This window comes from Mastigoproctus giganteus, chromosome 10, assembly GCF_048544385.1.
Source record: "Mastigoproctus giganteus isolate SK-2022 chromosome 10, ASM4854438v1, whole genome shotgun sequence".
In the NCBI taxonomy this organism is placed as follows: domain Eukaryota; kingdom Metazoa; phylum Arthropoda; class Arachnida; order Uropygi; family Thelyphonidae; genus Mastigoproctus; species Mastigoproctus giganteus.
The window spans coordinates 6,592,016-6,605,844 of record NC_143584.1 but is presented as its reverse complement, the minus strand read 5'-3'; the positions used below and the strand labels follow the sequence as shown (position 1 = coordinate 6,605,844).

General features: G+C 35.6%; 1 protein-coding gene across 1 annotated transcript in view; it reads left to right on the top strand.

Moving 5' to 3' along the window:
• LOC150078657 (eukaryotic translation initiation factor 2-alpha kinase 1-like) overlaps positions 1 to 10,185 on the top strand; it is a 176,936-nt gene extending 166,751 nt beyond the window's left edge. Inside the window, exons 17-18 of the mRNA XM_090382196.1 lie at positions 3,254 to 3,349; positions 9,955 to 10,185. Of these exons, the coding sequence (XP_090238322.1) occupies positions 3,254 to 3,349; positions 9,955 to 10,185 (327 nt within the window). The remainder of the gene's footprint in view (positions 1 to 3,253; positions 3,350 to 9,954) is intronic.
• The last annotated feature ends 3,644 nt before the right edge of the window (positions 10,186 to 13,829 follow it).

Below are 13,829 nucleotides of genomic sequence, written 5' to 3'. Positions count from 1 at the left end.
CAGCTCCATTGCACATGGAAAAAGTCACAAAATGTCAATGATTGCATCGTTTATTCAATGGCATGGGCTCAATTTAAGTGCCTGAAATCTGAGGCAATCAAATTATATGTTAACCGTGATCTGGCTAAAGGAAAAATTTCATACAAGAAAGCGAACCTTCATTTTCCTTTGCAACTTGATTCTGAATTGTGGCTCGATTTCATCACAAGATTTAACCGTAATCCTATGCCAAACTCAGATCTGGCTCTACTAACAGAGCCCACCCAGCACGAAGTGTTGAATATCATTCAGATCACAAAACAACAGCTGATCGTAGCCATCAATTCTCTACCTGCCTCGTCAACCACCGGTGATGATGGAGTTCCCCAATTCATGCTAAAATGCCTAAGTCCGTACATTATTCATCCACTTTTAATTATCTTCAACCAGTTACTCTCGAACCAGAATTTCCCACAGCAGTGGAAAAACTATCTCATCAAACCTTTAGCTAAAGTTCAGTCGCCATCGAAACCTAAACACTTCTGACCCATCTCCAACTCCTCCATCCTGCTTAAGCTCCTGGAGAAGGCCTTACTCCCCATCCTCACTAAGCAGATCTTGCCCAAATTCACTATTCCCTTCCAAACAGATCAACGATCACCAATCTGCTAGCGACCACAAATACTATCTTGTCAGCATTTGAGAAAAGACAAGAGCCAGCTGTTACTTACTTAGACATTGAGGCTGCATTTGATGCCGTCCAAGTAAACCAACTACTCACTCTCCTGGAATGCCACTTCCAGATCACAGGGACATACTATGCTTTCTCTCCTCTCTTCTGCAAAACAGAGTTATAAAGCTTCGTACAGGAGATCGCACCCTTACAAGATCCGTCACCGCAGGAGTGCCACAAGGAGGGTGTCCTTTCGGGCCTTCTGTTTTCATCTGTTATTTCCCACTGGTTGCACATTCTCGACATCTACTGAGATATGCGGTTGATATCAGGATACTCACTCCCATTATCCCTGGTCAAGACCTAGATCTGGTAAAAGCGGAAATTAACAACACTCTCACTGCAGTCACATCTTACCTCTGCCAGTTTGGGCTCAAGATCAATCCTGCTAAGTCCGATTTCATGGTGTATTCATTGAAGCAAACTCCTTCTTCTCTCCAGCCTTCGGTCGGCAACACCCTCATCCCAATTGTGTCCAGCCATTGTGATCTGGGCGTTGTATTTGACTCCAAACTTCAATTCAACGCCCACATAGACATGCTCCTCACACATGCTTCAAGACTCCGGTGGAAAGCAAAACAACATCTCCTTCATATCACAGATAAAAAGACAACCGTGAGGTACATAAGAACAGTTATCTTTCCACCTTTACTCTATACTGCTGAAATTTGGGCATCAGCGGCACCGTCAATAAAGAAACCACTTTTTTTCGCAGAATTCTGGCTCCTAAAGTAGGCCAACAGGAAGCACAACCTTTCAGATCTGATTCACACCACGCAGCTTGCCGACTCTCTCAGGATTCCATGGTTTCCCACCTTAGTCGACAACCAACGCCTCCTAGCAACAGTCAAGATGATAACAGGCATAATTGCAGCACCTTGGTTCTGGGATACCTGTGGCTGGAGGATTCCACCTGCTGCCCTTAGGGCCAATCCTGAGCTCTACTTGTGTTCAGCACAACTCCATCTCTCAGACAGGTTCCTCCCTCAGCAAATGCTCAAGCAAACCCAGGCACTTGACGCCGACCTGAACAAATTTGCTTTTGACTGGACTTACCGGAAAAAAATTGACTAGCAGGACTAATCAGCAATGACGGATGTGTACCTTGCATCTGTTCCTGTCTGATTGAGCTGGTGCTCTTATCTCGATGTTAAGCCAGCTCAATCAGACTTAACTCTTGTGAGGAGTTCTCTCCTTTGTATTAAAATATGTTTTTGTTTGTATAATTACCTTTTTTTTTTTATGCGGGTGGGCCACGTCCTTCAAGCAAGGGACTAGAGAGGGTAGACTGAGCATAAAATTCACAGTGCAATGGTTGATGATCTCATTTGAAGGAGAAGGTTGGCATTTTGGAAGGATTTGTTCTGGAGGGAGGTAGACAGTGCAGACTTGTATTTTTAGAAGATTCACTTCCTTCTCTCACTCTTTTCCTCCTGTTTATTAATGACCTTCCACTGACTAGAAATCATATTCATAGTTCTGCTGATAGCACACTATATTCCACTTTCCAGTTTGAGAAACTTTGCCCTGAATCTCCAATTCACCCTAACATGGAATATTGTTCCTATCTCTGGGGTGGAGCCCCCCCAGAACCTCTCTCTCAGGCTTCTTGACTTTATTCAAAATAGGTCTGTTAAGTTAATTGATGACCTGAGGATCTGAGTCTGGGATTTGACAGTGATTGGACATTGACTAGTTGAGACAACTAGTCAATGTCCATTCACTGTCGAATCTCATACTCACAGAACTAATTTTACTTCTTCTTCATTTATCCATTCTGTTTCTGTTCTTTTAATCCTCCTTCACACAATTTATTTCATGAAAATTACAATCTATAGAAATTAAAGTCCAATGTCAACAAGTGTCTTTTATCTTTTTAAGCCTCAACCCATGCATGGTACTGTAGATTCTACATAACTAATAATTTTAATAATTCAAAGTTGCATAACTTTGAATTATTAAAATTTACCATATATAAGGGAACAAATCACAGAAAATCTGCTGGAACTGTTAATGCCCAAGAAAAAGAAATTTGAGAACTCAGTAGCATAATAGCATTCAATGACTACTCACCATGATAAACATGAGCAGAAGCACCTAATAATGGTGTTGAAGTCCATGTCCAGTTAAGTAAGCACACACGTGTGCTTACTTAACTGGATGTGGACTTCGATAGCCTTTAATAAAATATCAAAAAAAGTAAATTTTCCAGAAAACCATAAAAGACATCAATACGGATCCCTTCCAGCAAAAATTTTTAATTTAAAGTGTTTCATACTTTGATGATATATATACAGGGCTTATAACCCTGCAAACTTTTCTGGTAGTAGGTGCTTATTGTCCATGAAAAATGGAAATTCACTGTATTTATTGACTCAGTATCTTAGAAAGCTTTTTTTAATTTTAATTTAGTATTCTTAATGAGACAACAAAATAATTAATACTACTCTGTTAAGAGATGGAAGTATACTTGTAGAATTTACACATTTTATTCTGTGTTGTTTTTATTTGTTTTTTTTTAATATTTTTGCTATATAATAGGCAGACATAATATTAAAGCTCCTGGAAAAGGATCCTGCCAAACGGCCTTCTGCAACTGAAATTTTGAAATCAGACGTGTTTAATGGCAAAACACAGGTAATAAATTTTTTGCTTCTACTGTATGATTTTTATCAGAAATAAGTACGGCCAGACCTCTATATAACAAAATCAATCATTCCTTTGAAAAAAAATGCATTATACAGAAATTTCGTTATAAAGAAATACGACCTTTTCAACAATGAAAAATACTGTAAATTCAGAATTATAGTAAAAGATGGGAAGGAAGTGGGAATGAATAAATTTTCTAACATTTTAAAATAATTTATCAATACATACATATTAAGAAATGACTACTTACATGATGCCCACAATTTATTAGTACACTTTTAAAAATTAAGTCGTAAAATGTTTGGTTATTTTTTGTTGTACACTGGATTCTACTGTACACTGTTCATAAAAGTGTTCAGATTTGTTTAAACTATAAACACTCAGATATATTTTCTGTTACATTTTCTTCCTACTGAAGGCCTCAATGCAAAGTTTCAAATGCTGCCAACATTTGTTTGGAAGGTTTAATATTGGCCTCATTTTCATCCAACTCATCATCAATATTGTCGTCACTATTTCTTTAAATACTCTCTAAATTGTTGACATCACTCGGATATTCAGCTACTATGACATCATTATCAACTCCTAAAAATTCATCAAGAATAATTTCTCCACTGATCAAACCTCGATTGGAACTCTTCCTAAGATTGCTCACTGTCTTCTAGTAGTTAATCCCACTCATCTCTGTTCATTAGCATTTTAGCAAAACCTGCTTTTGCAAAACAATTCTTAATCGTTGTTTCTGTCACATCTTGTCTCCACACTTTCGCTAACACTGATAACATCCACTTTCGCTAACATCCACAAATCTATAACAGAATCTATAGTTGGTTGGTTTCTATTGTCAGTATAATTTTTTTCAGTATGTGCCTTCAGCAGTGCATTTTCAGATTCTTGAAAATGCCTTGGTCCATTGTCTGCAATTAAGACGAATTATTCAAACGGAAGAAAACAAGCTTTACGCTAGTAAGTTTTGAAATTACTGAGTGAAGGTGAGCAGGACAGTTATCAACAATCAATGCAATTTTTCTGTTTTCTTTTGTCATTTGAAATTTTGAAATTTCGCTTGTCACTTAAGGTTTTTTGTTGTAGTTGCAGTCCAACTCTAATGACTTTACTCCTCTGAAACATCGGGGTTATTATTGCCTATTACCAAAAGCTTCAGTTTTCCTTTACTAGCCATATTTGCAACCAAGAGTAATTCTCTCCTTATTATTTTTACCACCTAAACATTTGTCACCTTTAAAAGTTAGTCTTATTCGGCAAACATTTAAAAAATAGACGTGTTTCATCAACCCTGAATGTCTCTTTGGACTCGTAGTCCTCCATTCCAGCAATTTGCGGTATAGTATCAAGGGCAAGTTGCTGCAATGGATAAAGGGATGGTTGAGTGGGAAATGGCAGAGAGTGGTAATAAATGGATACTGCTCTGCATGTACTAATTTGATTAGTGGAATTCCCCATGGTTCGGTGCTGGGCCCATTGTTGTTTTGGTATTTATGAATGATATCAATGTTGGTTGGCAGGGTTGTTAATGATCCTGTTGCAGTATGCTACTGCAACAGGATCTAGAAAAGTTAGTCAGATGGGCCGAGAAGTGGCAACTGAAGTTTAACATTGACAAATGCAAAGTACTGCATATGGGTAGCAGTAACCCAAGAGAAATATACCAACTGTGTGGTACTACACTCAGGGAGGTGGAGAATGAAAAAGACCTGGGGGTAATTGTGTAGTCAGATATGAAGTTCTCTGAGCAGCACAGACAGGCTGCCAGAGCCAGTCATGGAGTTTTGTCAATAATATATAGGAATTTTGCTAGCAGAGACAAAGAGGTGATTATCCCTTTGTATAAGGCAATGGTTAGGCCACACCTTGAATACTGTGTACAGGTCTGGAGGCCTCATTTTAGGAAGGATGTAGAGTTGCTAGAACGAGTACAGAAAAGGGAAACAAGATTGGTGAGAGAAACAAAGGAATGCACTTACGAAGAAAGGCTTAAGTTCTGCAAGTTGCATCTGGAGAATAGGCACTTGCGAGGTGATCTGATTGAAGTGTATAAGACCTTGAAGGGTTTGAGCAGGTTCAATGCTGACGGAATACTTCTGCTTGCTCAGATTAAGAACCTGAGGGGGCATAAATTCATATTGAGGAAAGACAGTTGTAGAATAGATGTGCTGAAGTTTGCCTTTAGCCAGCGGGTAGTTGATTGCCGGAACAGACTTCCATCTGTTGTTGTGGAAGTTGATAGCTTAAATAAATTTAAGGCTGAACTAGACAAACATTTGGAGTGACTGGATGGGAAGGTTTTTTTTTTTTTTTTTGCTGATGCTGTATAAACTTGCTTTCTTGCATCATATGCATTAACTAATGCTAATGCTAATAATTTTTTTCTATACTGTTTCTTTCCAATGGGTATCGTCTTCTTCGATTTTAATTCCACTTTCATCAGAAATAACTTTTTCAAGCAAGCTATGACGCTCTAAATTTGTCCAACCAACCAGAACTGGCGTGGAATGTTTTGTATCCCAGAAATGATGCGTACTCCATAGCCTTTTCTTTTATTAATAGCACTGATATCAGCATGTTTTTGTCTCGGATCAACTTCATCCACTTAAAAACTGCTTCATATAAATTTTCCCGAAGGCATAATTTCACATGCTTCAGAATGGTTGACACACTACTGGCAGACACAGCAGATTTTAAAGTGATTTCTTTTGTTTTTTTAATGCTGCAATCTACACTATTAAGCACTTCCACTTTTTCCACTACACTCAAGGATTTCCTCTTAGACATTGTAAAGTTACTTGCACAGCAGTTAAAACAAAGCTGAAATTAGGGACCACTTGTGGCTACCACGTAAACAGAGATAGGTGAAATTTGGTGAAACTATGAATGACTCATTTCTTTGAAACAAAAGATGAATTTCCGGGATAAAGGAAAATCACTCTCTCCTAATTCTCTAATAGGATGCTTACGGTAGAAAATAGGTTGACCAGAGCCAGTGCCTGCGTTGGGAATATGCCTACCTTAATCTTTGCCAGTGGCTGTGGACAGGTGACCAGTGGGACTTCTCGGCATAGTAGTGTATAAGTTGTATAGGTTTTACTTCTTTTTAGCCATTGCTGATCCACTGCTGGGCAAAGGACTCTCCCAAACTTCCATCTTTTTCTATCCTGTGCCGTGGTTGGCCAGTTTCCTCCTGCAGGGTTTACAGGCACCATTAAATTGTAAAATGTTTTAGCTCTTAATTCGTGGAATTAAAGCCTTTAGCTATTAAAAGCTAAAGGGATTAATGCTTAATCCTTTTAGCTCTTAATTCCTGTTTTTTACAGCATCAGCTTTATTGCCTAAAGGCCAGAGGTGCGAACAATGCGTACCCAGGTCTCTTGAAATTAGTTCATTATATGGAAATTTTCTTCGTTATACAGAAACTATTTTCAGTGTAATGACCAAAGGAAAATCAAAAAGTTCGCTACATAGAAAATTTCACTATATGGAAGTTTGTTAGAGTTTTAAAAATTTGTCAGATTTTATTTGTTCATCTTGTTTATTGATTCGCACTCTTAGAAAGCTTTGCTTAATTTTTTAATTTATATTCTTAAGGCACCAGAATATTTCAAAAAGCATTGAAAGCTGAGCCATCAGGAATTTCACCCATCTGCAAAACTAATTCAGCTGGAACAATTTAAAAATCATATTAAAATATATATATATTTACATTACTTATCCAGTAGCAAAGAGACAATTAAATAATTAAACATTACAAAAATGCAGTAAATAAAAACAATGAACAATTTACATTAAAGTTAACTTGAAATTTTTTTTTATAAAGTTGGATAATGCGAGGTATGGCTATTAAATAACAAGACTGTTGCAATCAAATAAATATAATATAATATTTCATAACTTACAATTTATCCCCCTTCAAATTGCCTTGGGCTTGCACACTCTGTTCCATACATTTCTTCCAATCACAGAAACATTTCTTGAAGTCATCTTTTGGAAGCCCTTTTAACACTTCAGTTTTTTTTTTGTTTTTTTTCTAAATGTCTTTAGTGGACTGAAAATGTGGTCCCTTAAGTACACTTTTTAGTTTAGAAAAAAAAGAAGGGGGGATCACAAGGGGCTAGGTCTGGCAAGTAGGGTGCATGTTCACACACAGGGATTTGTTTTTTGACCAGAAACTGGTGAACAGAGAGCACATTTGTGTGCTGGAGCATCCGACCATCCTTTCACAATTCAGGTCTCGTCCTTCAAATTTTTCATACAGCCTTGTCAGAACTTCAGTGTAGTATGTTTGATTGACAGGTGAGATATATTCATCCATAATAATTCCTTTAATATTGAAGAAAACAAGAAGCATGGTTTTCATTTTTGATTTTGATGTTCTTGCTTTTTTTTTTGTTTGGGTATTTTTTTCTCTTTCTTACTCAGTCTGGATCTTCAATTTTTTTGAAAACACCTTCACAAACTTGGAAGTATTCTTATTCTTTGCATTCAAAATTGTCGGCACACAATTTTTTTCTCACACCTGAAGTTTCAGTGAAAATGTGTGTAACTATTTCTTTGTCCATGAGTTCTGATGTGGCCATTCTAATGTTTAAATGATGATCACTTTTAATCAGTGTCCTTACCCAGTCCACATTTCATCAGTTTTCATAGTTACCAGACAGCCTGGTCATTCATTATCTTCCTCATTCTCTCTTCCTTCTAAAAATCTTTTATGGCATTCAAACACATGAGCTCTTGATCCATAAACTTGACATAACAATTTATAACTTTCAGTTGATGTTTTGTTAAAAATTTAAGGTTGATTCATTGTTTGATTCTTTTGTCTATCATTTTTCTGCAGACTTCAAAAACGCATGATAATAAAACCTGTCACTGCAGAATAAATAAACATGTTGGAACATGACTTGGCAGACAACTATGGAAAGATTCAAGGCCAGCTGCTGTGCATTTGTTTGACAGGTGTGGCTCTTGATGCCTAGTGGCTTTGTATGCAGTCTTGTTATTTAACAGTAAATAGACCTTGTACTCTATTTTACTGTTTATATTACATTAAAAATGACAAAAGTGGCTGTCTGAAATCTGTCCTTCTTTGCTCATCCAACTGGATGAGCATTATTTAGATGCATGCCCAACAGCAATCCCCCACTTCCCATAAATTCCAGATAAATCCCCCCAAACACTTCCCAAACTTCAGCAAATCCTTTTTCACACTTCATATGTATTCTCTCTCTCTCTCTCTCTCTCTCTCTCTCTCTCTCTCTCTCTCTCTCTCTCTCTCTCTCTCTCTCGATCTGCAAAAGGATTCCTTAGACATACTAGGGTGGCTAAAAATTTAATAAAAATTTCTTACCAGGAGACTTGCAGAGTCACCCAAGTCTTCACTTAATCCATAGGTATATACAGGAATAGCGGTGGAAGGAATCAAGGCTTACATATTATCAGCCCTTGACATGTGTGTTGCCACCTATAAGCTCTGTCCTTGTCACACTGGGTTCATTGTTCATGGGTTTGAGTCTCTTGTAGATTGAGGAGGCTTTCTTCTCACTGTGGCCAAATTAGCCAGTCTCTGTTGAAGGTTGCTTGACAAAAGATATCCAATTTATCATCCAAATGGATGAAAAACTCCCTGACCTGTAGATGTATCAAGCAGGCAGTGAATGTGTTATAAAAAAATAACTATCTTTAATTGTTTTATCCAGTGCTTTGTAAATAAATTTTATACATTCGTTTTAACAGAATGGGTTTGGCTTATGATACTTATTAGAAGCTTTTTTGTTGTTGTTGTTTTATTTTATTTAATACACAAAGATGGTGTGTCCAGAGGAATAATTAAGGAAAATCAAAGTATAATGTTTAGCCAGCTTTCAAAAAATGCACAGATTGCCAGTATGTAGATTACATCTTCATTCGGGATGTGGATACCACTGTTAATATACACAAAATGCCATAGTCATTGAAAACTAGCAATTGTACAATGTGCAAAAAGTTCTTAGCTAATGAATGTCAACCCTGCTTTTTTGAAGAAGCAATTTCAATTATCCCATATAAAACATTTATACCTGTGTAATTATTGTATCTCTGATATAGAAATTAAGAAATTTCTTAATTTCTATAAGAAATTAATTAAGAAATTCCCCCACCCTTTCCACCATCAGCGATTTTTCATGAGCACAAATATATACCACAGTAAAGTTGAAGTTGTTTAACATAAGTTATTCAAAAAGATAAAACTGTCATCCTTCAACAAAGCTATCTACCACAATATGACAATCAGTGTGAGAAAATTATCAAGTGTTATTCAGAAATTGAGCATCTGTCACAAGAAATTGCTCAATTCCTGAAAGAATAGTAAACAGTATCTTATAGTACAGAGCTAGTACCAAAAGACCTCATTCTTATTGCAAGTTTCTGGAATGTAGTTTTAACTAGAAAATGTTGATATAAATTTAATTGATTATTTTTATTAACATAATGGTTCTGGTGTATCTACTCTCTGCCTTACAAATAAGTAAGAGTAATTGTATATTATTGAAAGTGTATTCATTTCTAGTTTGAAGTTATTTATCTTTATTTTCATGTAGGTAATTCATAGTTTAACAGAAGAAATAAGAATTCTTAAAATCAAGGAGGAGGAACAAAATGAACTACTAGAAGAGAAGGAAGAGGAAATTAAATTTTTGAAGAAAAACAGAAATTCTGAAATAAAAGTTCTGAATCTGGAAAAGCAAAAATTAAAAAAACAGCTTAGTAAAAAGAACTCTAGAATAAGGCAACTTTCAGAAATTAACAAAAAGTTGAGAAAAAAATTGTAGAACGAATCAAAACTGTTATCAGATTAATAACAATTTTCGGCGAAGGTAAAGAAAGCCTGCACGAGAAGCATGTAAAAGTTCGATGAAATTTACCAGTTAAAGTCCTTTGCCACAACAGCATTTGTATTGTCTCGCTCAGTAAACAGACGGTGGGTGTTATCGGTCAGGAGTAGAAATTGAATCCCATGGGAGATTGAAACCCTCCCGAAGTGAAGGGGGTAACCTGACCTTTTTTCTTTAGCATCACTGGTGAACTAGTGGATAAATTGTTTATTAAGGAAAAAAAGGCAAAGGAAGCCCACACGAGAAGCATGGCAAACTTCTGCCATTCGTTACGAACATTTTTTACGACGCCATAACTTCTGTTTGTGAGTCAATTAGTAATTCTAAAGAAAAAATGTCAGGTTACCCTCCACTACTTTGGGGAGGTTTTAAGCTCCCGTGGGATTCATCTTCTACTCCAGACCGATAACACTCACTGTCTGTTTACCGAGGGAGCAACAATACAAATGCCGTTACGCCAAAGTACTTTTATCGGTGAATTTCATCGAACTTTTGCATGCTTCTCTTGCAGGCTTGCTTTACCTTAGCCCAATTTTCTATGCTCCTGGTGTATTTCCTTCCACTGAGTATAAATTTTAAATCCTACATAGAATGCTATTCTACATCAGGATGGAAGCAGATTAATCAGTGACTCTTTCGTCTCGTAAAATCAATGAGGAGGAACAAAATGAACTACTAAAACAGATGGAAGAGGAAATAAATTTTTAAAGAAAAAAATCTCAGTTCCTTCTCTATGCTTTTCCTGTTAAGTGGAAAGATGTAATGAATACACTATGGTAGAGAATGAAAATTGTTTATTCCATATGCCAATTTCTTCCTCAAGTCATTCATGTTTATTAAGAAAAGGAACAGAGAATAACTCTACCACACAGAAAATGAAGAAAAAGTGTAACAGAAAGAAGGGAATACTTCGTCATTCATTCCCTCAACTCTTGCATTCTTTGGAAGTAGAGAAACTTTTCTTTGTATGTATTTTCTGAAAATTACAGAAATTCAAGTTGAATGTTAAATTTCTAGTAAGTAAATTCCCAGTCCTGTATCCATTCAGGATGTGAAGTAATGTTAGGTTCGTTTTAGCAAACTATTCGTTTATGGGATCACCATGAAAATAATGCTTTGAACTTTTTATTATCTATATTGTAAATTCAACTTTAATGTGATTACTTTGAGTTCTGTGACTGATAACATTAATAGAAGATTTCACATTTCTATTTTCTTCCAGAATTTAGAATACAATAGATTTTTCCAAACCTACTTTACAAAAACAGTTACTGATTGTTTTCTTGGATATTGCATCCTAGCACTACTCGTCATATGTACTGCAAGTAATAAGCAAAGATTTTTAGTATAAGCATGACTTTCACCATTATCATCTGTGTGATGATAATGTGATGGCTGTACGATCACAGTTGTGTTGCCTGGCAGAAAGAGAAGCTTTTTTTTTCCAACTGAAAGTAAAGGATTAGCTGTGTGTCTCTAACATGAATGCTCATTTTTTACTTATTTTTGGAAAGATTTTATCCCACTCTGTGAGGCAATTTATAAAAATTTTTGCTACATCAGAAAGTGGAGTTTTACTATTTAAAATCAAGAGTTACTTTTTTGTTGTTTTTTTTTTTTTTTTTTAATAAAATAAAATAAATAAGAGTTGTCTTGTATTAAGATAATAAAAATGAAATTAAATAAGTAAAATGAATAGTACAATTACACCGGATAAAATAAGATACTTGTCTGTACAATAAAAATATAAAATAAAATAAAACAATAAAATAAAACAATGTAGATAAAACACAAAGCTTTCAGAGGCGTCTGCCTCCTTTTTTAACAGTTGTTGTGCCTATCGTACTGCATGCAAGAAATATCTTTGAATATAAAGGACTCTCCCATTATTCTAAAACAGTGATTCCTCAAACTGCAGTCTGCAGACCAAGTTTGCAAGAGTTCTTACGGGTCATAGGCCATTTCAAAATGCATGGTACCAAATGCAGTGCTACAGCCAGGTGCGATTTTTTGCGATTGCAAGCAATAAGTAAGTGGTCCTGCAGGTCATTTAGCTATTGACATAGTCTATGGATTTAAAAGGTTTGAGAAACACTGCTCTAAAATAAACACAAATATCACATTTTCAACTTTCCTTTCCTGTTGTGTCAGGATCTAGTTTTTCCTCTTTGCAGTTTTTTGTACATGTGTGCCTTTCTTTCACCTGCTAAGCTACCCATATGTTTATTCTCTGGCACGACCACGTAGGTAAAAAAGGAGCTTGCAACTAGTCATTCAAAAATGAATACCATCAAAATAGTGCTTCTTCCACCTTTTCACTTTTACTGGTTTTTTTTTTTTTTTTTTTCCCCTACATAAAATTTTCATTTATTTTATTTACTATTGAAAATATCCTATATTTTGAGAAAAGTGTACATAAAAGAATGTGTAAAACTCCACGTTTTAATGTTGTTTTTTTTTGATGACACTTGGTTAGCACCTTATAAAAGTTTCAGTTTATTTTGCAAACTAAAACCACTTGCGTTCTGATTTTTTAAAAAAAAAAAATTAAGGTAGATCCAAGCATGAGAACATCAGCACAAAGCTGTCAGTTAAAATGAAATGCCCATACAACTGTCAGAATTTTTTTCATAAGCTTCCCCAGTTTGAGGTTGGGTTGTTTTTTTTTTTTTTTTTGTTTTTTTTCTTTCTCTTCTTCTTCCCTTCCAAAAGTGTAATCAACCTGTTACACTGTGTTTTGAATGTACAAAATGATAATAATAAACAATTTAAGCCTTATGCACTGATTAAGCCTGAGAATTACAAATTCTTTTCCAGAAGAAGTTATCTGGATTTATCTATAGGTATAATAAACTTCTGATCACAATGGATGGTGGAAGTGGATGGTAATCAACTATACAGTTTCAACTGCATAATATATTTTGCAGTTGAAAATCAAATACCATGTTTTTAATGGTATTTGGTTTTAAAATTACATATTTGATTACAATATGTAGCTGATGACAGTAGCCAGGAATAACAGTAAGCAACATTTATTCTAACTGAAAAAATATTTATTGTGTGTGTGTGTGTGTGTGTGTGTGTGTGTGTGTGTGTGTGTGTGTGTGTGTGTGTGTGTGTGTGTGTGTGTGTGTGTGTGTGTTTATACACACACACATATATACAGAGAAATATTTTATTCCATATACAGTCGATTCCGGTTAATTGGGACACATCAGCACTAGTGCATTTTGGCCCGATTAAGCAGCTGCCCCAATTATCCGAAGTTCCACATAAAAAAAAAAAAAAGTTAAAAATACAATGGACCCCCGCTTTACAATTGGTTCACTGTACAAATCACGTTAGGATAAAGCACTGTTCACTGTACGATGTGTAGTAAGCGCCAGTCATTGTGATCACGTTTGTGAATTGAATTTTAATTCTATTAAACAGCAATTCTAATTAGCGAAAATAGGAGGAATATCCACAGCTATAAAAGTAAAGATATATTAAGCACAAATTTACCCTTTGTTACCTTACCATTTAAAAAATTAAATGATATGATATAATAAGAATAATTAATACGTACTGTAATATGTACA